At 38.5% G+C, this 25,562-nt stretch overlaps 1 protein-coding gene across 1 annotated transcript; it reads right to left on the reverse strand.

Moving 5' to 3' along the window:
- Nucleotides 1-521: 521 nt before the first annotated feature.
- LOC122359522 (gap junction delta-2 protein) lies at nt 522-21,480 on the reverse strand. The gene is made up of 2 exons (XM_043259854.1): nt 20,563-21,480; nt 522-6,836 (listed from the first exon to the last, which is right to left on the reverse strand). Exons 1-2 carry the CDS (start codon nt 20,631-20,633, stop codon nt 5,993-5,995), a joined length of 915 nt encoding a protein of 304 aa, XP_043115789.1. The 5' UTR covers nt 20,634-21,480; the 3' UTR covers nt 522-5,992.
- Between the last annotated feature and the right edge of the window lie 4,082 nt (nt 21,481-25,562).

The following is a 25,562-nucleotide window of genomic DNA, read 5'->3' on the forward strand; positions in this document are numbered from 1 at the left end:
TTCGTTTGAAGAACCAAATTAGCTAGAGAGCAATTATCAGGATTTAAAGATCTGGCATCCTTCAAATCCTCTCAGATGTATTAAGCGAGGTACGAAGAACGTCAAGAACGGACCCCAGGACAAATCACCTGACAACACAGGGCAAAGAAATCTAGACAGGCCCCTCCGAGAACATGAAAAAAAGATCTGCCATTATTTTTAAGCTCTACTAATTGGATATATCTGCAAGTACTGCGATGCCTTCGGGAGGTTATCTTATGTCCTCTGAAGCAGATTGATGAGTTTTTGTAATGAAAATATTTCCAGTTTTAAAATTATAATGTAAATAACTGACTGACTGCCTGAACATGGAGTTCCGGCTTCTTGGCTAAGTTCTAACACTGAACACTGCGTTCTCATGGAAAATAGCATGAGCCTGTTATTTGCATTGAACCAGTGCTCAGCTATGAACATGTCAAGGTTTAGTCTGCATCAAATATCCATGATGCACACAAATACACACACTAAAGGACACAGACATATCACTGAGTTCATTCAAGGTGTTTAATTAAGTAATTGTACACAATCCACAAGTCAGAAACATATAGAAAGAAAACCTTCAAATAAGGTTAGTTACAAAATAGAAATCTGTGTCCCAAACAACAGATTTCTCAAAGAAATTAGAAACATGTAAGAATCGTTCATTTGGATTCAGTTTCGCAAAAACAGTTTTGATCAAAACAGGGCTTTGAGATATGGTGGCATTTGTGGATCTGACAATTGATGTACAGCTGTCAGTAAAATCTGTATAGCTATCACTTACGCATTTTAGCAGCACCTATTTGATATTTCAGGAACATCACATTTTGCACATTGAGTCAGACAAAATTGTGCGTTGACCTTTGCCTATCATTTCCACACACAAAGTAAGACAAAATAAAAATGAAATTAAAGGAAAATCTGATTTAAAAGAAGATAATTTAACAAATCCTATTTTGTGTACACAATCTAACCCATTTTAATTAGATAAAGTAATCAGGCAGTTGATTTCGTGGTGGATTAAAGGGTTGCACATTGCCCTCGTAAATATGTATAATCTCTGAAGGACGTGGCTGCAACATTCAGCCACAGGTAGCGCCATTATCCTTTCCCACATGGCATAGGGTGTGATTGTAATAATGCAAGTCTACCTGCTAAATGTGCTTTTCATAATTTTAATGACTGAAGAACTGTTGCTTCACTCATATGGCTAATTGTCATAAACGGTAATGTTCCTGTAGTTCTCCTGTAATGTTTCCCTGGTTAGCAGAACAGGCCCTGATTTCCCTGTGTATAAACGTTGGTTTTTAGGATTGGTGCCTTTGCACAGATCCTGAGTTATAGTGGCGTGTGTTGATGCTATTTGTTCTGTGATGGTGCAGGTACGAGGGATGAATGACTCGTCTGCCCTTTTGCCTTTGCCAAGTGCTAATCCAGTGTTTATACGGTCGTGTAAGCAGCTGGGAGTGATTAGGAGCGGCGACTCTTCTTATTCCTGAGAGATTAGTGCGGCTTGTGTGGCGGGTGTCAAACACCCCTGGCAGCACACGTGGAGTCGTAATTGGTTAAAGTTCCACCAAAGGCTAGTTTTATAAAGAGAGAGGGAACGTCAACCCAATTTGGAAATTAAAACTTAAGATGTGTTCTTTCGAGCATGCAGTTTGGAACCACAACAGTGGTTATTAAGCAAAGCATACCAGACTAAAACCGCATCATCTCATTTAACTGTCCTTGCTGAAAAGAGGGATTGATCATGAGCCAGAGCTCTAGAGGAAAACCTGAGCTGGCAATGGATAAGTGTGGTTGGGACACAAGCTCTGATAACTGTGGGTGCCGTGATTTCTGGCAGACGCTCAGACAGCATTCTGGGACATGTGATGATCATTCAAAAAGGATTAACGTGAGATTAGAATGATTGTTTTTCCTGAGCTAACGGGGAACCAACTTGACTGTGTTGTATTCATATGCAAATCTGCGTAGCTTGATTGATGTAAAACTTTTGGCACTGCCAGGAGAGACTCGTTAGACCTATGTTTGAGCATTATTCTGATTATTATCATGGTATACATGTTTGCGAAACATATTCTTTTATTAAATAGTTTATCAGTAGTTTTCGTTCTTTAACTGTAGAAAACATGGGCAAACTTTCAATTGGCTTTCGCAAAGATACTGTACATTGAACAATAATTGTAGAAACAATTTTTTAAAAATCTGTCACCTGAGACATTTTTTTCATGTACACTGGTCCGCCGTGTTTTATGAGTGTTTAATTATCATTATGACTTTTTGAAATATCAGCAGTTAATGTCTTCATCTTACATTTAAGATGATGATAAGTGGCAGTAGGCTAACATCATAATGTCAATTAAACACGCAGGTTGCTTACTTACACATCAATTATGTCTCAAAAACATTTTTTGTGAAACAGTTATTTTCTACAAAATTGTCTGGCAGTGACAGGATGTGTGTAATCATACAAATACTTTTTGACCCTCATGTCAAAAGTTTGTGCTGAAAATCAAGCGTTGCATATGCTTTCAACAAGATTGCAGTCTGCGTAGTTTAAAAAAACCTGCTATAGTCTTATAATTTAGTTTTGGCCCTTTGATGCCTGAAATATTTACCATTTTTAACCATGCCATTTACTTGTCCCTGCTTTCCTGTTCCATAAAAAAGAGCGAAATAAAAGAACAAAAACATGCTTTCCATATCAGTTGCACATGCTTTACAGTAATTGAACAACCCATTCACCGAGACCCAATTAGTTAAGTTGCATATAACAAGACTTTGGCAAGTAAAGCCACTTTTTTACTTCAAACCCTAATTCTGGTCTTTAAATACCCCCTGCTGTGTCCCTCATATTACAGCACTGTAAAAAAGAGTAACACACATAAAGCTGAAATAAATAAAAAGAAGAAACAAAATCTGACATTGTTCTTTTTTGTCTAGTATTCAAACTCTGATATAGGGTTTTATAAAAATAGACTGAGGAGAAGAGTGGATTAAGCACATGAAGAAGTTCTCACTTGGGGAAGCAGTCTTCATAATCTCTGAACTGCACTTGAAAATAACATGCTTGTAAAAGATGCCCTTTAATGCTGCATAGTTACAGAGGTTATGATTTGGACAGTTTTCCATATCGGAATAAAAGAATTGGAATTCTCTAACACAGGAGAAGGTACACATATGTTTGGTCCCAAGTATAGGGTGCATTTCATTTATACCCCATAAAATAATGGCTATAATCCCTTAATTTACATGTTAAACTGGTCACGACTAGGATATAATCAAACTTTTATGTTAAGAAAGATTGTTGAACCTTACTTTCAGCTGTTACTATTTATTTACTCTGAAGTAAATTAAGTAAGTCTTGTTTTCCAGTAAAAATATCAAACCCCTTTTTAAAGCTTAACATTATGTTTTGTTGACTCTTTTTTATTTATTTTTATTATTTCACTGGCATTTTGTGTTGTTTTATGCAAACCCCATTAAATTTGTGTTAGATTTAGTTCTATAAATACTGTTCAATAAATAGCTTTTTTAGAGTGTATACACAGGGTTTAAAATTAACTTTTTTTTTACCATGCTGGCAAATGGCCGGTGTATTTAGAACGTGTGCCAGCCCTGAATATTTATTAATGGCCATGAAACTGTATTTGCATTTAAATTAAAAATAACAGCAGTAGTAGTTTGTATGTCTTTGAATTGCATCACTTTGTTGTGGGTCATATTATTGCAGCACTGTTGCCGTTCATAATAAACTGGCAAGTAGCTTTGTTTATGTGCTCGCCAATCACATTTACCGCTTCATGAGTTTTAATTTTGTACCCTGGGTCTAAATGTAATCATGTTCTCATCTTGGATGAAGTACAGAAAAGTCCACAATTGCTTCTAAGTTTTTACGAATCATTTACGAGCTGTTTACATTGGCAGTAAAACAAATGTGACTTGCTTTGGACGCCTAATAAATGTGGCCGATTTTATACCTCTCATTCAATTTAGATGTAAACAACTATATCCATCCTCACACTGACTTCTGGCCTGAATCAAAATTGTAGCTAAACTGCACTTCATGTCAAGCTAAACATAAACACACACTTTCCTGCGAAGAACTTTTTCTGCAAGAAATGCCAAAGTCAGGACAATTGTGTTGCTATTAAAGGGCCTCTGCAGTTTCCTCTCTTTCTCTCTGTGACTTGTCTGACAGTGTTTTCTGTGTCTGCGGTATGTCAGTGAGCTGGTCCGTGTTAGTTGCACTGTGTTCTGTCTACACAGGGTTGTTTTATGTGCATGTGCAGAGTGGAGTCAGGGCGGTGTAGGCACAAGTACGTTCTTTAGTGGGCCTAGTACTAAAATTGGCTGAATGACAACTCAAATGTTTTTTGTGTGTGTTCGTTAAAGAGTTTACACTCTGCTTTAACCCACACTGTGTAAACAAAGGCACACAGTGGATCACAGCTACATACACGCACATAGCTACGTACTTGTCATCGGTCTTATTTCAGATGGACCAATTCAAAAGGCTCACTTTCCCACCGCTAATGTCCTCCCCAGAGTGAGTCTCTCCTTTTATCCACTCTTCCCATCCCCACAAAGTGCAATGCATACATATATTTTCTAAGCTTCTTCTTTTCTTAATAGTAAAGGCATGCCGATTAACACGTGACGAGAAGAAAAAAAAGCTAATAAAAACACTGTAAATTTATCCTTTTTCCTAACAACACACAATGAACATCGATTTTCATTTCAAAAGTCAGATAAAGCTTTGTAAACATGCCTTTGAAATATACCTTTATGCTAATTTTTTTTATAATAAATTAATCTCAAACATTTGGATACATGAAAACATTTCTTCAATTCTTTCCATGGATGTCCCCATCAAGCATCTATCATAACACACAAGACTTCCTTCCCTAACCACATTCACCAGAACGACCATGCTGGTTTTTGTTTTTTTTTTTGCTGGTGCACAGCTTGTTATTCTTCTGCATGAGTTAAACCAGCAATAACCAGCATAAACCAGCCTTGGCCCAACATGGAAATTCTTTTCAGCAGGGTTGGCTCTCTTTCCCAGTAAAGATAAATAATCTAACTTTGCAATAAACTTTTAAATAATATTCTGAAATAAACAGTCATTTAAGTTGATGGCACCAACCTTTGCAGAAAAAAAGTATAATCTTAAAAAGAACAAAAAGGAATCTGTGATTTCTAAATTCTTTCAACTTTGGTCACATACATACATATAAACACACATTCATGCACCACAAGAAGGATGAATATTTGACTTGAACACGTAACAGTGAGTGTCTTTATGGAAGGGAACACTTTGCGTGGAGGTAATAATCCTCTCCTAGTCTTTTAGGACAACCAGAGAGAGATTACAAAAGAAGATGCTTATGTTTGTTCGATCAAATGTCAAAGTGAAGGTGCCACTGCTGTAACAATGTTTATATCCCACCCGTTGTTTGTTTTAGACCGATGCACTGCCAGGAGAGCAAACCTAAACAGTATTCTTCTTCTGGCACCATTTTAGCGACAATGGTTGAGGAAAGTGGGAGGTTACTTTAATGCTACGCTCTCATGCTAACATGCTCTCATGTTTTCCCTTTTTCCTCAAGATGTGAGAGTGAAAAAAGTGGGAAAACAGACCCAGATTCTTTCATTTGCATTACATTCTGTGTTAGACCTCCATCACTTTTCTGTATTATACCTCTTCACCCTTCCATTGATCCTTGTATTGGAGACTCAAAAATTACCTTTTATGCTTTGTCCTTGCATGCTGTTCCAGAAGCCTAACATCTGCAAACTTCCTCAAACATTGTCATACGGCTTGAAGAGGGAGGGAGTGGCTTGTGGGAGAGAGGTGTGGCTGTGCTGAGTCCCTCCCCCTTTGCCATCTTAAACATTTGCACAAGTACCATAACCTCATTCCACTCTGCTCCACTCCTTGTGACCATTTTTAGGTGAATGGAGATCAGACATAAGCAGACTCGCTGGACTGGGTCCTGCCCAGGTTTGGCGGCTGTGACAGGTGGGCCATGTCCTTTTTGCGGATCTCACAGATGGACTTCCTGCGGGCTTGCACACCTCGAATGGCTGCCTTGATTTTCCTCCAACCGAGGTGGTTGAGCTCGGCAAGGTTGAGCACGACGCAGATCCCACTCACTGCGAACATGAACACTAGGAAGACCGTCTTCTCAGTGGGTCGTGATACATAGCACTCCACCTCCTTCAGGCAGGGATAGCGGTCACACTCAAAGATGCCGGGCACGCTAAAGCCATATAGAAAATACTGTCCCGCCAAGAAGCCTATCTCCAGTGCATTGCGGAACACCACTTGGATTATGTAAAAGCGAGAGATGCCCTCTTGTCGTCGTACTTTGGAGCTCCTGCCATGCAGGAGGCCTCTTGGAGCATTTGGGATCTCTTTAACCTCTAAGCAATCAGGCTCATCCTTTCCACCACCGCTGTCAGAGTGCTGCACCAAAATGCCATTAATGTTGCGAAGTTTGCGGGTACCCTCACGACTGTAGTCCTTCTCCATCATTGGGTAGAGGAAGGAGTAGCGACGGTCACGTTGTTTGGCCGACTGATGCACTGAATAGGTGATGAAGCAGAGGCTGGGCGTGCAAACAAGGATGATCTGGAAGACCCAGTATCGGATGTGGGAGATGGGGAAGGCCTTGTCATAGCAGGCCTGGTTGCACCCAGGTTGGAGGGTGTTGCAGATAAACATGGTCTGCTCGTCTTCATAGACCGTTTCACCTACGATGGCCACAATCAGGATACGAAATATTACCACAACCGTCAGTAGAATCCTGGTGGAGAGATAAAGAGGGAATGTGATTTGGTGTACAATACAAACAGGGCCCAAAAAAACATTTCCTCATTTTTTTCCATTGACGTAATTTGTCCTTATTTAGGCTACCAGCAAATTAGCAATGCAGATGTTCGCATTTGCTATTCAAATGTGCTTTTTTCACTTCCAAGACCAACTTTGCACATTTAATTAAGAGCTCTAATTTTGTAACATTTCTGCTCTCTCAAGCTCTAATTATAGCTCCTTCTGCACTGATAAACTCTGTTAACATGGTAACCTGCATTATTGGTACAATAACCTGTGTCGATGCTAGTCTCTATACTGCTCATTAATTTGGTTGTTTGATGGGAGTGAAACCTGTTCTCTTCTACTTCCCATAGCAACAGTTTAGATTTTACACCTCAGTTGTCACTGTCGTTAGGGCTATTTCTGTACCAGTGTTTGATTGAGCGAGAGAGAAAGAGAGAGAGAGAGAGAGAGAGAGAGAGAGAGAGAGAGAGATGGACAAAGAAAGAGAGAAAGAGAGAGAGAGAGAGAGAGAGAGAGAGATTACATATGTTTGTAAGGCAAGGCAGGAGTAAAACAGATTGTATTTGTGCATCAGTGGGTTTGGACTTACGCTCTACATTAAAGATTATTTTCTCTGTAAGGCAGCTTTTGTATATGGGTTTTTTGCATATTATCTTCTAGGTTCTGTAATTGTGCGCATTTGGCGTTTTTTTGTGCAAAGTGGAGAGTGGATATAGCGTGCATTTTCTTAAAGTCAATCCCCATCCACTTCAACCAAATTTCATAGGCTTGAAAGGTTAGGTGCACATTGTGCTCAATTCTGATATGGTTTTTAAATCTGTAGAATGGACTATCCGCTCTGTCTTTATGCAAGTAATGAAATCAGATTTATTATTCAGAGAACATAGTCAATATCCAGTATATGTAATTTTGTTACCATAGCAATGACTTTAGCATCAGCCTGACTCCCAAAAGAGAAAAGAGAGTAGCTGTCAATGTGGAAAGTGGGGAAATTTTGACATCTTAACAGCATAAACGCCAACATAAGCTCTTAGACTGAGTGAATACAGACTTTAAATACTGTGTTTTTTGTTGGTAACGTATATATACAGTGTTCTGAAAAAAAGCTCAAAATGAATTCTAAATCTTAATTGACCATTCAAAGCCTTAACTATGATGCATAAAATAACATTAACTAACAATGAATCATACATTATTAAAGTGTTTATTAATATTTGTTAATGTTAGTTAATGAAAATACATGTTCATTGCAAGTTAGGTAATGTCGTTAACAACTGGAACCTTATTGTATCAAACTGATTGTTTAAAACACTGTGTTTTAGATCAGATATTTTGTTGTGTCCTCATCCAGAGATGTTGTTGCTTTTTTGATCTCATTAATGTTCCAATGAGAGTCAGCATCACTTGAGCATGACTGATATCCCAGATCTCAGCAGACATAAACACAGTCAGAAATACTCCAAACACTCGTTTATGCAAAAGTGTAAGAGTACATGACCAGTAATAAACATGCAGAGGTAAAAACTATCAATTTGTGACTAGATATGCTTATCTATTCAAAAGAATGATATATCAATGATGCTGTATCAAGCAAAGCTGGAGTCTTGACTTAGAATCACATCTCACTCATGCATTGAATTGTTTGGATCTCAGTCTCTGATTATCCGTTAGAACATTAAAAAGCACCGGAAAAAGTTGCAATTGCATTTTATTATTGGCAGGTAATTGTTAAAATTGTTAGTAATTTAGTTAATTATTACTTACATCTGCATGTGGTGTTTGTGTCTCTATTAAAGTATCAAAAGACGAACAGTATATAAACATTAAATGTGCCAAAAATGAGTTTAACAATTCCAAATGTTTTAAACTTATGGTCTACAGCAGTGATGGGAATAACGGTGTTATAAATAAATAAATGGCATAACTAACTGCGTAATTTTTTTCAATAACGCATAATCAAACGTAGTCATACTGTTTCCCCCGTTATAACGCCATTACTGACAATAAAATGTGGCGTTACTATAATTTATTAGGATATCATTAGAATTTAATTTGTAGTGTAGCTGTATTTTGTTGGGGACACTTAACTTCTAGTGATTATCGTCGAATTGATTACAGAGACCGTCTCTGCATTTAATAACAAATTGTTCACTCTCGTCATTATACATCCCTGTCATTGTATTCTTCTACTTTATACCGTTCAGTGCTTTGATGCAACCTGTGTTGTTAAAAGCGCTATATAAATGAAAAAGATTGATTGATATTTGATGTACCATATACTCTAAAGGCACACAGGTCGCCGTCACTTTGCCTCACACACGCAAGTTAAAGAGCAAGAGAGTCTTTCATAACATGCAGACTTGACGTGCTACATGTAAACGATATTCTTTGTTTTATTTTCCTGTAAAATTCCTTTGGAACTGTTCAGCTTTTAAGAACTGCTGGTTTCTATGGTAGAGGGCTGAACTAATGCACGAAAGACAATTTTATTGACTGCCGCTCACCTATTATCCTCCCTGTTTTGATTTCAGCAAATCAATACCCCCTCTTTCTTAACATAAAATTCAAATGACTGAGTGCTTGAAAGGTGAATCTCAATGGGTGTTTTTTTCCATTTTGATGGTTTTCTAGGTGCTTTCTAGCTCTTTAGAAGGTGTCACATCAGGTAAGTGAATTATGTGATTGGAGTCCTCACTTATGATGGATTTATTCACTGCGTTCTTGTTCCAGCTGTGAGGTCAAAGAGGCAGCTTTAATCTGCACCCAATCAGCCGGTGTTTTCGTTTTTCTGGACACAGCCTGAGTCTCTGGCTGGACAGGAGGCAAAAACATACACCTACAGACATTAATTTCAGTCCCTCTATTATAAGTTCTTTCCACTAAAACTTTCATGCTTAAAAAAATGTATGAAGATAGATTGTAAAAGTAATCACAATGACCTAACTGAGAGTTTGTTGAGGAGACAATTTCTTTATATGATTTCTTTATTTATACTTTTTTACTTTTTTCCGTACATTAAACCATGATTTATTTTTAACAGTGAAAACAAACTTACTGCTTTAAAATGATCAGGATTTAAATGGACATCGCATGTGCCAGCATTGCTTCATTGCAGGTTTCCCTCACATTTCATCACATGGACACGAAATCCAAACCCACCAAAGATGAAACTGATTTCTTTGGTGACTTTGATAAGATGCGCAATTCTCCGTTTTAAGCTTTTGCAACTCATTGCAAGCACTGTGCACTTTGTAGGAGTGTGTTGTCTTTGTGTGGTTAAGCGTAGGCAGCAAGATTGATCAAAAGAGTCCATGGAATGCTGGGAGAAAGGGAAAAAATGCGCAGGGAATTGCACATGTACACAGGCACGCACAACACTGACAAATAATACGAGATTTTTCGTTAATAAAAAACTGCCAATGTGGTAAAAATTTCATCAGAGGATGAATTATATAATAGCTTCCACACGCAAAACCCACAACCTTTAATCTGTACTAGAGCCAATAGAGGGATTCTTGCATTACGAGTTCTTTAATGCCATCCAATAGCTTTAGATTATATATTCCCCAACCCCCACCTACTCCTCATTCTTTCCCCTCATACTTTCTCTCTGTCTTTTTTCATCTCTTTTTTAATTTTCCTTCTGTCTGGCTCACCTGTTCTCTGTTTCTCATCAGTTTCCTGTTAATACCAAAACCACATTTAGGGGCTATTTTAGTCCCACTGAAAAAAACGCTTAAAAAAAAAAAAACCTTTATTTGTTGATTTGACGAATTGTATTTATGGTTTTTAACACTTTACATTTTTAATTAAAATTAATAAAAAATATTTTATATGAATCAAAAATATTGCTAACTGAAACATTAACAAGTAAAAATGTTATAAAATGAATATGTTACATTTATTACACCTTTCTTAAACTATGTTTGTTTAGTTGAAACTGTACATTTTGATTTAATATGAATTAAAAATATAATTTTTTTAAAGGAAAAAAAGAGTACTTATTATTAAGATATTTTAGTTCTTTATACTATTTAGTTTCATATTAATTGCATATTATTTTTATTATATTAATTGAATTAGTGAAACGTTGTATTATTGCTAATTTAGCTATAGTATGAAAGTATAATAAATTAAAAACATTTTGTGTCCCAATTTATTTTAAATGGATACTATGTACTTAAAAAATAGTACTCATTGTGTTCATATTGTATTGCAAAACACTAGGTTAGGGACAGGTTTGGTGTTATGGGTAAGTTTTTAGGGCGGTTTAATGTGTAAGAGATAGGTCAACAGTATAATTACACATGTAATTACAGAAATGAATTGCAGATGTAATTACATAAAGGTATTTTTAAAATATAAGTGCAATGTAAAAGTATGCATGTACATACTAAATGCATTGTACCAAATGATTGATTTACATGTAAGTACATAGTAGTTAATGCCACTTATGCAACATCTTTAATGTAATTGTTTTATGAAAAAATCTGTTATATTGTCAACATGGTAATGCAATGAGCCTTATTTGCTTGATGAGGCTTATTATTTCTGAATAATATACTGAAAGCACTGTTCAGTCTTAATATGTATAATAGAAAAGACATGTCACTACATATCAAGTGTCTCTACCACTAGCCTTTAATGCCACTAACTGTGTGTATGTTTTAATAGCAAAGGCTGCTCAGTCCATGAGGGAGAGAACCCCCAAATCTCCCCCCATCAGTGGTACCCACAGCATCACTCTGCCTCCTGCTGCCTGTTACCATGGCAACAACACAGGGCAGAAAGCTGGCGAGAACAAGGGAAAGGGGAGTGAGAGAGTGATTTTCACTTGGTTATGTGATAAGAACCTGCTATATTGAGAAGCCACAGTCTATTCAGACTCTATTTCGGCTTTCACTGCCTCTGATCGCAGCAATTACACTAGCATGCTGATGACTCTGATTAAGACAACATAAAGAAGATAGGAGGCACAAAAAAGCAGGATGTTTTGACGTGCATTCTTCCTAATGCAACAAACCATTACATCGTTCAGTCTCACACAGCTCTTTCTGTTCCTGCTGCTTCAGACAAAAAAGGAAAGTAAAGAAGGAAAAATGGAGAAGATAAGGGAAAAGGCAGTCTCTCCTTTTTGTCATCTTAGTGGCTGAATCAATGAAATCTGAAAGCTCGTGTTCCAGCCCAGTTCTAGCTTGTGGCATTTTCAGCTAAGCTGTGGACTATAAAGTGTGACTGGGATCTTTTTACTTTTTTTTTTCATGCATAGATTACCCATTGCTTAAATTACTGCATTAATTAATTGTCTTAACTATTTAATATTCCATTTGATTTTTCATCTTCCTCCCTCTTCTCTGAGGCCATAATAGCATAGCACATATACAAATGTCTGTATGCATAATCATTTTATATTTGGCTTGACTTGGTTGGGGACTGTGATGTTTAAAAAATGCATTTCAGTACAAATTACTACTTGCGTACTAAAATGTAATCAGTAACATACTGCAGTTACAACAACATGGACTGGATTTGCCACACGTATATCAACTAGAAGACTTGCAAGACCTAAATGCCTTATGAAAGTAAAAAGTTAAAAAGAAACATTGACTTGAATTGTACTGTTTTATCTCGGAAATAGCAAATAATTGCAGCATTTTCAATCATAGTGGTTTGCATGGGCAAAGTTACCAATAGTTTGAGCATGACTGTGGTGTTGTGAAGACAATGTATGAGCTCAAGACTACAAAAAAACTGACTTCAGTGAATTATGAAAATGAATGCAGCAGTTTTCAGTAATTATAATGGTCCAGTAATGGAGTATTACTTGGAACTTTCATATAATTTCGGCCATTAATAAAGCAGAATATTACCTGCACTGTCAATTTTCCTGTGTTGACAGACCTAAATCACAATTCTCTAAGCTTTTTCATATTATATTCATATATCAATATTATTTAAAAAAAGAAAAAAAAAAAAGTTAATCAATGATCTGATAAAATTATATGCTTTTTTTAAAATATATCAATTAACTAAAAATATCACTATTAATTAGCATACACGTTACTAGCATATATTGGCTGTTTATTAATAATTATAAAGAATGGTAACTATATTTTTACAGCCAACTTGAGGCATTCCACTAAGAGTAGATAACAACTACGTCAACTAGCAGTCATCAGAGTATTAGTAAATTGTCTGCTTAATATCTTCTAACACGTCTACTCTGAGAGTAAGTATTTGCAAATGAGTGAGAATTAGTTAATATGTAGTTGGCATGTAGTCACAAAGTTACTAGTAGTTAATAGAATGTCTAAAGTGGGCTACCAAAATAAAGTTTAACCTATTAATGCCTTATTCTGCGCTCAATAGTTTCAATAAACCCTGCAAACAATCATTCTAAACTGTATAATACTGTAATGAAAACAGATTTTGCCTCACTAAACCAAAATTCTCCAAAATCACATTAAAACATGACATTTTGATATTTCTTATTTGAGACCGAACTCTCCAGGACCATGGTTATACTAAAGTACCATGGCGTCCATCACTATAGTACTTTTTGTAAGGGACTTCCTTCCACAAACCCAGAAGAGGCCCACATGCCCTTATATAGAGAAACAGAGAATGGCTAAGCTCCATATCTCTCCTCTTTCAGCAGAAGGACAGAGGAGAAAGAGAGGAGAGGAAGGTCTCTATGCGAGGTTTTGTGCCAGGACGACCATCCGTTTACCCGTACTGACTTCCAGAATCCTGCGTGACACACATGCATACACTCAGCTACGAGTCAGCAACAGGAAGTGACCACTGAGTGCTCTGGGTCAATTTTCACGTTGTACTCAAAAAGATTTAAATTTACCTCAACTGGGCGATCACAGAAAGCTTTTACTGGTCTTTATATGCATTTAAGTGAAGAGTCTGTGAGTACATTTGGCAGTTATATATGTACATTGCATAACCTGGATTCTGCCAAGGTTTTCCTTTCTCAACTTTTATTTTTTAATTCTGCTGGTCTGAAAAACAACATCCCATAGGATTATACTGCTGTGCTTATGTGTGCACTCCGTTTGTGTGTCTCGGAGCAGAATTATACAGGGTTTACGCACATCTTACGCACATCTTACGTACTCATCTTTCACTGCGGTTACGTTCTCCCTAGACTCTGGCTGTGTTGCAAGACGTGGGATATTTGTACTATATCTCTGACTTCCAAATGAATGACTAAATGCATTTCCCCGCACAACACTTATTTCATGATAACATACAAGAAAATAAAATAACAGTGCTACTGGTAGCTTTGCAGGCATGTAATGTCTACTACTAAATTGAAGGGAATACACAACTCTAAGTTTATCTGATGTACAACTCAACTGGTGCAATTTATCTTTGGGTGGATCTGCTTTTCAGCATAGTTACTGGTTTACATTTTCTCCTAGAGTTTACAGCAGTCTATATGTGCAAATTCCAACTTTCAAGGCCTTGTCCACACGTTTTGGTTTGAAAATGTTTTTTTTAATTTGTTTTGGACACTATCAGGACTTTGTGACTTTGCGAAAACACTCTCCCAAGTGGATACGTTCCATTTCCACATTCTACAATTTATCATTGTAGAGTGGACTATAAAAAAATAATTCATGTTTAGTCATGTGACACATATTCTACCAATAGATATCTGTGTTAAACTGCTATTGTGCCCTTTTTAAATGCATCTGTATTAATCCAGACGTAGCCCAAGTTGAATGCAACACATGGTATGTCTGTAATGAATGGACATGGATTTGGAGGCTATCTGAACGGACCTAATTAGGCTAACACCAGTTAGAGATTTCAATACTAATATTGATCCTAGGATAGAAGGTTAGGGTAGTTATTAATTATCATAGTATCAGCCACATGAAGAAACCAATGCCTTTTCCCATAGTTACAACAGAAAATGGTTAACAGAATTCTCACTTATAACTACATTATTTCCTGCAGTGCCAAACAAGACGAAGACCCCAGTAAAAATCTTTGAAATGTTTAAGATATCTCATTGTCTCATTGTATATAACTAACTTTGCGAATACTTCAACTTATTTACTAACCTTCTGTTTTTCTTTTTAAAACAACTGAATAAAATAATAATAATATATTACCGGGTGCATAGGACTGTTGCTATGGAGACATATTTATGCAAAACTTGTTTGCCACATATGTGAATGTGTAAGTGTGTGAGTTTGTGCATACTTGTTAAATGATGTATATATTGCAACAGGAGCCCCTGACGTGCCCCTGAAAGAATGCTTGTCTCACTAATATGATGTGTTAGTAAATGGTGACATACTGTTGGGACAGGCGCCTCTGTTGGTGTGTGCGCGCAGTGGATGATGAATGTGTGATCTAATATTTGTTTTCGCTTTGTGTGAAAGCAGTTACATAAAGATTTTGCTTGTGGTGTTGGACAGTTAGTGTGTGTTTGTGTGTATAATGGTTAGAGGCCTTTAAAGAATGTACCTTTTACAGATTTTGCACAGTTGTTTAGCCTTGGTCTTGAGGGACGAACTCAGCTCTAAACCTTGTTTTGTCTTAAATTGGTTCTGACAACCATCTTGTGCTTCTCCTGTCCTCACAGGACCTTCTTTCCCTCATTATTCCATCTCCCATAACCAGCTTGAGGTTTTGATGTGGTTCAGAGCAATAAGACACTGATTTATGCTTTATTTGTTCAGGAGAGGCAGTAAGATGTCCCATAGTTCTTCAAAATCTGACTGTAAAAATTATATTGTCTTCTTGACTGCGTTGGTAGAATATCTGTGATGTATTTCCCATGACAACATTTTGAACGCAGCACTGTATAGCCACTTCTGAGGTTTCAGGTTACCGTTCAGGTACTTTGTTTTTTTATTTAACTGTAAAGACAGCATATTAATAACTTTATTATTAAATACAGTATTTAAATCTCATTTGCACCTATTCAAATTACGCGTTTGGTTTTGAGGTACCTGAAAACCAATGCCATTGGCAACAAATGGCTTGATTTGAAATAGGAAGAACAGTTTAACCAAAAATCATTTACTCACCCTCATGTAGTATAAAACATAAAAGATGTTTAGAGTAAATTCAAAAAAAGGTCTTACAGATATTTGAACAAGCAAGGATATTGTAACAGAGTTTTCAGTTTTGGGGACGAATGTTTCAACAGCTTGAGCATGTATCACTATAAAAATGACTGTGATTTTAACAAAAAAAAAAAAAGTGAAAATGCCACTGTAAAAACCTGTTTAGTGATTAATGGTAACATCAACGTAAATTGATGTTCTCAGAATTCCTGCATTGCATTTCAAATTTAGTTTTTTTTCTTTAAAATTCCTTTTTTTTTCCTTTTTATCAGTTAAGATTATTAGGGTTATATGTTACATGTAATGTGAACTATGCATATTTCAGTTTAATGAGTCTCACCATGATTTAGTGTTTGTGTGAATGACACTGAGCCCCATATATATATATATATATATATATATGTAAAATTTAACTTAAAACCGCAAAAACGTTGTTACTGTATTTTTTATGGTAAAATTCTGGCAACCACAGCTGCCACATTTGTTTCAGTGCATAAAAACCCTTCTATATGCATTAGAGTAATTTTTCTCTTGCTTTTATGTGGTAAATACTGCTTACTCTATCCTCTGAATTACTAATCACGCTTTGGCACGACGTCTGTCTTTACTCTGTATAATCGTGCTGTAACAGCGATTGAAGATGATTGTGTCTACAATATACATTTGTATCGTGTAATCTGAATGAAATCTGTGTTGATGTTGAGTGGCAAACGGATTGATGATTTGGAAATGTGTGTCACAACAGATCTCCTTTGAGGCTTCATGTTATTTCTTTGCACAGAATCAAATGCATAACCAATATAATCCAAGGGCTAAAAGTGACAAAGAGATGAAAACATGGATGGAGGGCAGAGAAAGACTGGAAAAGCAGGACGGATAACAGCCAACAGCCTGTGGTTCAGGAAGTCTCAGTGTGAGTCAAGTCACGCTCAAGTCTGTGTGTGTGTGTGTGTGTGTGAATAGAGCTGTAATGAATCTATAAATGGACGTTTAAATATGTATAGAAATTATATGGTATGAATGAATGACTAAGTGGTCAAATATGACTGGATGGTATGATGGGCATGCCAAATGGAAAGTTAAATCTGCTGTGATTAAGGTATCAGTCTCTAAAAATACACTCGGTTACATATTGAGAAGCACACATGATACCCAAAAATCTGTGCAGCTATAAATACCCTATTCAAAAGTGAGCATCCCTCTGCCAGACTCACTCTGTAGTGCAGAACAATTGAAGTGAGGCGATGTGGCGGGTAGGGTTTTTAGGGCATTACTGTCTCATATTTTGTGATCTCTTCTCTTTATGATAGGATTCAGTTGCTTCTGTTGGGAATAGCTGTACAGTAGTGCCTCCTCCTTAGAATTTGCCCTATAAGCGTATTCAATCACCTCTCTGCTGGCTAAAATTACGATAATATTCTATGGACAATATTCTATGGACAATGGATTTTTACTATAAAAAGGAAATTGTGCAGTTCTTGCCATAAGTGGCTTTTTCTACCAGATATTCCACACATATATATATTTAACATACTCCATATATATTTCACTTGAATTAAGTAATATAAATGTGATGTCTCTTTGTAAAATGCATTTTTTATTGTCTGACAAAAAAAACATTTCTTACACTGTATCCATAAATATTCACTTTGAACCGTTTTTGCACAGCAAACTGTCTGCTGCACATCTTACGTTTTCTATTTCAAGACATCCTTTGCTGAACAATAGCTTGTAAATTATGCATCTCTTTAGAACAAATACCAGTTGCCCAGATCTTAATTGAAAACCGCCTCCAATATACTTTGAAGTACTGCAAAATAAATTATCAGGTAATTATGAGAGGATTTATGAGGTAATTATATTAGCTCAAGGGCTATAAATATGTCTGAAGCACTTGGAATTACATAAATTGGATTTTCTAAAAATGTAATTAGCGAGCGTATTCGTAACAAGCCAAGGTATCAGCCTGATGTGTGTAGTATTTCCGATAATGTAAAGATGCACACTATAGCACCTGTCATGCCCAGCTGAAGTATATAAAACATGCATTGTCTTTTGTTGCATGAAGCATACTGTGCTCGCTGGTCTTCTACAAGATGAAGAAAATCAGATTCAAATTAATTGAATCTTTGTAAAAAAAAAAACTAAAAAAAAAAAAACTAAACAACTTCTATATTATATATTAAATTTGAAGCAGTGCGTGACCATGCAAAATTCATGCAATGTGTCATGTGCCTCTACATTTCAAAAAACGTACCTAAACGTACAAAAGTATTTATTCCTTTTCACACAAAGCATAATTTCCAGGGCCAGAGTTTTGATTAAGAAAGCATAATTCTTGTACCATTCCATACATAATATAATTGTATGACTTCACAAACAAATTAAACATGCTGCAAGATTTGAAAATCATTGCAGTGCAATTGCTATATGGGTGTTCTATGAGGGAAATATTAAGGTCTCCTAAATATGTCTTGGATTCCTCCTTTAGTAGAAATGGATTTTTACCTGTTTTATCATCCTATGGTTAAGATCTGAAAATTTAAACACTAAAAAATTTAAAAGTCCAGGTATTATTCATGTTCGTAGCGCAAAAAAGAGCCTTGCATTGAAATACTAAGAATCTTTTTGTGGTAACCGTCCTATATAATTACACAAATTCATTAACCTCCTTGTAACAGCTCACATCTGAAAACTACCCACATCACCTCAGTAATGCCACACATAATGAATGAAACAGTCCCTTGAGACTAAGGCATACCCTGTCAGGCATAGTGTAATTACCAATGGCTGCCAAGCAGCCTGCGCTCACTGAAGTGTGAGTGTGGGGGCAGTGACTAGTGAATGAAATCTGATCAGGATAATCATTCATATTCAGCCTAACGCCACATCTATGAAAGTGTCTGGCCAGCCAAGTCGATGTCAGAGCTGACAATGGCAGGAGAAAATTCACAGTAAATACAACCTCCTATGATTTGGTCTCATGAATGGAATGGAGAAAGACAAATTCAAGCATCTGTTGCCATGGAATCAATGTGTATCGTGGAGACCCCACAGTAGCACAGAACCAGACCCTGCTGGATGAGGAAGAGTCATCCATTACATCATAACTTTGGATGGTCGTGACCTATGATTATCATATGATAAATGACGCACTGTCAGTAGGTGAGTCACCAAAATCCTGAATGCTATAAGAATCAGTAGATGGCTGTTTGGATGTCTAATACCATTTCACACCCATGTCTCCTGGCTGACTGCCTTAATGTACAAGATAATTTGAGATGACAGGCTGAAACTAATTAGTGTGTTTTGAGAAAACTGCATTAGAAATTTAAGTAAAGGGCACTGCGGACAAAACGCTGCACAACAGAAAAATGACACCTCAAACAACGTCAGATAAAACCACAAGTAGGTTTAACGAGCATTTAAAAACATGCAAAAAAAAAAAAAAAAACCTAACATTTTTTAAATATGGCAAGACATCTGTGTCCAAAATACAAATGAAGAAGAGAACGTGAGGGGCTAAACTGAAAGAAAAAATAGCATCACCCGAGCAGGCAATGTCACTTGAGGTCTCACAAGCTTCAGTGGTTCAAGCATTGGATCTACTGAAGCTTGAGATTGACCAATAGGCACTCACGGTGCCCGCAGGATTAACTAAAAGCTCAGCCGCGAGGTCATTCTCTCTACACCATAAGCCACCATTATGGACCGATAACGGCATACAGTAGTGGTTCTTAATCCTGGTCCTGGGGGCCCACAGAACTGCACATTTCGTATGCCTAAAGCACCTGAATAAAATCGTCAGCTCATTAGTAAAAAGCTTTATGGATCAAGCTTGATGTGTCAGATACGAAAGACAAAATTTGCAGTACTGTGATCTTCAGAAACAGGATTAATATCCACTACATAGAAATTCATGTAGTACACCAAATACATGCTATTTATTGAATTGCATTTAAGTGGGTTTGATTAGTAACTTTTATCTAATACTTCTGTTCAATCAAACACTCTGTGATGCCAGTTTTATCATTTGCCAAGTGGAAATAATTAATATAGCACATTGCTATAGCACATTACTTAAGTAGTAAGTACTGTTTATTATAACTTAATAAGTCACATGATTTGAAGTATTAATTATGCCCAGGTGTCAATGACTTGATCTGAAAAATGTGTCTTTTTATCAAAATGTAAATCAAAAACATATGATTTTTAGAAAAAAAAAAGCATGAACGTCCACCCTTAACCCCACCCCTAATCGAAACTGCAATGAAACAAATGTACAAATGAAATCATACAAGACATTCAAATTAGTCTCCGATTTGCTAAAATTTTACAATCATTACAAATATTTTGAGTTTAAAACATTCTATCTCTAACTAAGGAAGAAACTGAAACTGGCATGCTGGGTTGCGCAAACAAACAGTGTTTACACTTTTCAGACAGTCTTAATTGCATTTGTCTCTTCACATTAACCTGGAAGAGGAAAACGCTTTTAACATTAAAAAATCAATTATTAGAACCTGATCAAAGGTCGCAGGTAATTATTACTTTGAGAGAACTGAACCAGCTCATTGCATTGATTTTTGCATTTCTTACCTTCCAATCATTGTAGAGTGCTGCTGCACAGCGGCCTCTAGGAGGCGCTCTAAAATGGTCCACTCTCCCATGGCTGGGTGCTGAAGACATCAAGGGATCACTGGACACTATAATGGACCCCTGCCGATCCTTCAAGTAGACCTCCAAACTCTACAGTCTTCGTGGCTCTGAGGTAGTCAGCAGCAAACAGAGATGCTTTGGTCCTACAAATAGTTCCGTTGATGGCTCAAGAAGACACGTGCTCCCATGGTTTCGCCTTATTTGCCTTCAACTTATTTGCCCGTTTACTGGTTTGCTTTCCCTCGTTGGGTCTGATATACTCAGACGGCAGTTTTCAGAGAGCTGTGCTTTGTCCCTGAATGCCCTGGCATCCTCAAGTGCTTCAGCTATCTTTTCCCTTTCCTCAAGCAACTCTCCAGCTGCACGATATTTTCATCTAAACACGCACACTCACGAGCAAGCTGCACCTAGCCCTTTTGTTCACCAGTAAACACACACTCTCTAACACACACACACACAATCGTCCTCGTCTTGATCTCTCATAATCCACCAAGCACGTTTTCCAGGCAGTACTGGTAGCACAATCAGACCCGCTCACGCAAACACACTCCACGCTATGATTTAAGCACCGCCAGTTGCACATCACAAACACACTTGGACAAATCAGTCAGTTTCCTCACTTTCTCTCTGCTCCCTCACTGTTGCTTCCTAACGACTCTTTCTAGCCTTGGCTGTAGTTTCTTGTTGTCTCTTCCATCAGCTCAGCTTCAGTGTCTTTCCTGCATTTTTTCCCCCACTGTCAGTTTTCTCTTTCCCAGCTCACTCGCTTGCTCTGCCTCTCTCTGCCCCTGCTGTCACTATGAGCCGCTGTCTTGCCACACTCTCATTTTCTGCTTTCCTCTCCCTCCCTCCACTCTGTTCGCCTGACGTTCTCTCTGTCACTCCTGATAAGTGTGCCGCCTCCCCCCACCTCTATCCCTCTCTTCCTCCCTCTCTCTCTCTCTCTCTCTCTCTCTCACACACACACACACACACGCACATATGCAAGTCAGTGTTCTTAAATTGTTGCACGAGTCACTGCTTCAAGCAGTGGCGCCAACTGATGGCATTCTTTATTTAAACAGTTCTTCTTTGAATTAACCCTCTTCATTCACCTTTCACTCTACAAGCCTCTGTCCCTCATGGGCACCTGGCTTGTGCGTGTGTCCAGAGGATTACTGCGAGCAATCATCGCACTACCCCTCCTCTCCTTTCCTCTCATCCGAACACCACATAGCCAACAAAACTCTTTTTATCACAAATCCCAATCCCGATTTTGTCTGTCTTTCACAAAGGAGGAAACAGAGGTGTAGCATAACAAAATATTGTGCTTTTCAATTTTTTTTTTAAACACACGCACACACAAACAGGGGTTAAAGTCTGATAATCTAAAGACAAAACGGAAATGAAAAATTGGTAAAAAAATAAAATTGCAATAAAAGAGAGCAGCTTTACATAACAGATCAGCTTCATTTTTACAACAGCAATCAGTTTTACAAAACAGAGCAGATTTACAACACCTTTACACAGAGCAAGTTAACATGTACACATCTGAAAAATTTGAACACCAACTTTGGTGACACTTTATTTTATGGTTACACATATTAGTTGCTTATTAGCATGCATATTACTAGACTATTAGCCATTTATTATTGCTAATTAAGTACATATTGATGCATTGTTCTATATCCCTAATCCTTACATCTTAATATGTACACATTTAAATGTACAAGTGTATTGTGTAACAGGGCAGACTTACACAGCAGAGCAGCTCTGCCACATTTATTTTGCAGAGTTCCTTTACACCATCTTTACACAACGGATCTGTTTTACACAAAAGAGCTTTTTTTAAAGTAAAACAGGCACGGTCAAAACAAAGGAAACAGGAAACTAGAAACAAACCAATCCAAACAATGAAACAGGCGAACAATGCAACCTGCAGGTGAGAGGCCTGCTACTGAATTTATAGTCCTCAGACAGGAAGTTGTCGCAGAGGGAGTGAATGCAGATCACCCAGAGGTCAGGGCTCCCTCTGCTGGCTTGGTGACATAGCCCCCCTCCTAGGAGCGACTCCTGGCGCTCCACAAAACAAACAAAACAAAACATAACTGGGAGCTTGGGAGGGGGTCCCGGGAGGGAGTCAGCACACGGAGTGCAGGGAGGAAGAGATGGAGGGAGGAGCCAGGGAGAAGACAGGAGGAGTCCGGAGCGGGAGGCGATCCAGAGCCCAGCCATGATGGTCAGTGGTGGAGCCGACGGAGGGAGGAGCCATGGAGAGGTAACGGTCATCAACCCCATGGAGCCGACCGACGGCGGCGGAGCAGGTGGTCGAGGAGACTAAGGCGGAGGCAGAGAGCCGAAGAGCCAGGGTGACACAGAGGCGCTGGAGGTTTTAGGCGATACCGCAGGCTTCGGCGACTGACGCGGAGACGGGGGACGAGAAGGACGCGGCGGAGCCAGAGCGACAGAAGACTGAGGTGGAGCCGGGGTAAGGGAGGAGTCTGACAGAGCCGGAGGGACAGAGGGACGAGGCAAAGCTGGAGGAGTGGAATCCTGAGGCGACGGATGGTCGACGACCGACCAAGGCGTAGCCGTAGAGACGATGGAGCCTTGTGGAGCTGGTGGATTGACGGAGCACGGTGAAGAGGAGGGAGCTAGGAGCCTAAGGGAAGCCGTCGTGTCTACAAGCCGAGGTGGAGTCTGGGACTCAGAGGCGGGACGATGAAGCGAGGGATCCTTCACCCACGGTGGCGATGGAGACTGGCAGACCCATAGCGAGCTCCAGGTGGAGGGCAGAGGATGAGTGCAGGGGCTGCTGGGATCCATCGACAACGTGTAGCAAGGGTGGGAGGTGGGATAGCTTGAGGCTTTGCACGAGGCGCGGGCACTGGAGGCTTTGCACGAGGCTCTGGGAAGAAGGCGGCCATCTTGGGCAGCGGCTCTGGGAAGAAGGCGGCCATCTTGGGCAGCGGCTCTGGGAAGAAGGCGGCCATCTTGGGCAGCGGCTCGGGAAAGGCGGCCATTACTGAAGTTGATGCGTTATCCTTCTCCTCCTCAACACCCAACGTGAAAGCTGACCCCACAGTCACTAAACCAAACTCAATAAACTGAGCAAGCGACTCACGTGGACCCTCGCGAACAAGTTTAGATTTGAGTGGCTGATTTACTCCCTCATGAAACAACTCAATCAATAAGCAGTCAGGTATGTCAGAGAGGTAAGCCATGTCCAGAAACTCTTGCGTATAATCCTCAATTGATCGGGTGCCTTGCTTGAGGGCCAATAAACGTCTAGCGAGGGTCCTACCTGGCCATGGATCAGATGAAAAGCTGCTGGATCCTGGTGTGAGGTTGCATTCTGTCACGAATGAGCGGTCTGAGGCGTGCGGATTCATGTGCAGGCTTTTATTAAAGTAAGGCATGGTCAAAACAGGCAGGCGTCAAACAGGGCAAACAGGAGTATCAGAGATGAGGCAAACACAAAATCCAAGAACAGGCGAAGGTCAGGTCAGGCAGCAAACAATCAGAATATCCAAAGACAGGCAGGGTCAAAACAAGGGAAACAGGAAACTAGAAACAAACCAATAGTAATCCAAACAATGAAACAGGCAAACAATGCAACCTGCAGGTGAGAGGCCTGCTACTGAATTTATAGTCCTCAGACAGGAAGTTGTCGCAGAGGGAGTGAATGCAGATCACCCAGAGGTCAGGGCTCCCTCTGCTGGCTTGGTGATACCTTCACACAGATCACTTTTACAAAACATATATTTACAACACCGTTACACAACAGAACAACTTTGCAGCACTTTTATGTAAAAAAGTAGGTTTACACAACCAGAATTACACCACTTTTACACAACACAACAGCTTTACACAACAAAACACCTTAAGATGTACACAATTTTACTCCACCTTTATGTAACAGCAGATTTACACATAGTTGTAGAGGATCTCTACAACACATTTTACATAACAGAACAATTTACAAACCATACATACATACATCATAACACAACTCTACACCAACTTTATGTAGCAGGTTTACACAAGGTTCACAAGGTAGCTGTACATCACTTTTACTTTGCAGAGCACTTTTACACAGCAGTTACACCAACTTTACACAATGGATCAGTTTTTACACGCTCCTACTCAACACAAAAAACGTCTTAAGCTTCATAAAAAAAGATTTACACAACACAGTATTTCTACATTACATTTACTTTACAGAGCACTTTTATGCAACAGATCAGTATTATAAAACAAAAATACTTTACAGCTTCTTTACACAACAGATCAGGTTTACAATCCACTACACAAAACATACCTTTACACTACCTTCACATAAAAGAGTAGGCTTACTTCACATTTACTTGATCATGCAGCTTTACGCAACAGATACAGCACCTTTACACAGCAGATCTGATTTTTTTTCTTTTAAAACAGAGCAGGCTTCCAGCACCTTTACATAGCAGAGTAGCTTTTATACCATTTGCTTTTAACTTCTTAACTTGTTTGCTTATTAGCCAACAATCCTCTTGTGACACTGCCTATTTTCTCTAATCTTGTTTTGATGAATCCCACTGATGTTACACTACAGGCCATTGTAATTGCCCTGCAAAGTCCACTTCGTGTCCCACAATTTAACACGAGCTTTCCTTCTGAAGAAAGCATACCAAGCACGTTGGTATCGAAACTGCTTTGAAAGAACAGATTAAGGGGTTGGGTGATATTTTGGGGTTCTTTTGCTTAAGCTCCCCAGAAAACTAAGATTGGCACTGCTGTAAATACTTGAGTAAATGTGTGTTTCTTCAACCCTATAACTCAAGATTCAATTACTGTCTCTGTCATTAACATCCTTCACAGACATAAAAAGCTTAATAGGAACTTATTGAAGTGAATGCATGTGCAACAGGAGAGGATTACTGGAGGGACGCTCCGGCGGACAGCAAGGATCAGAGATGATG

Source organism: Puntigrus tetrazona, chromosome 15 (genome assembly GCF_018831695.1).
Source record: "Puntigrus tetrazona isolate hp1 chromosome 15, ASM1883169v1, whole genome shotgun sequence".
Lineage (NCBI taxonomy): Eukaryota > Metazoa > Chordata > Actinopteri > Cypriniformes > Cyprinidae > Puntigrus > Puntigrus tetrazona.

Coding starts and splice junctions, on each gene's coding strand:
- LOC122359522 (XM_043259854.1), bottom strand. CDS start 20,633: ATGGGAGAGTGGACCATTTTAGAGCGCCTCCTAGAGGCCGCTGTGCAG. Junction 6,837..20,562: donor CACTCTACAATGATTGGAAG/GTAAGAAATGCA, acceptor TCTCTCCACCAG/GATTCTACTGACGGTTGTGG.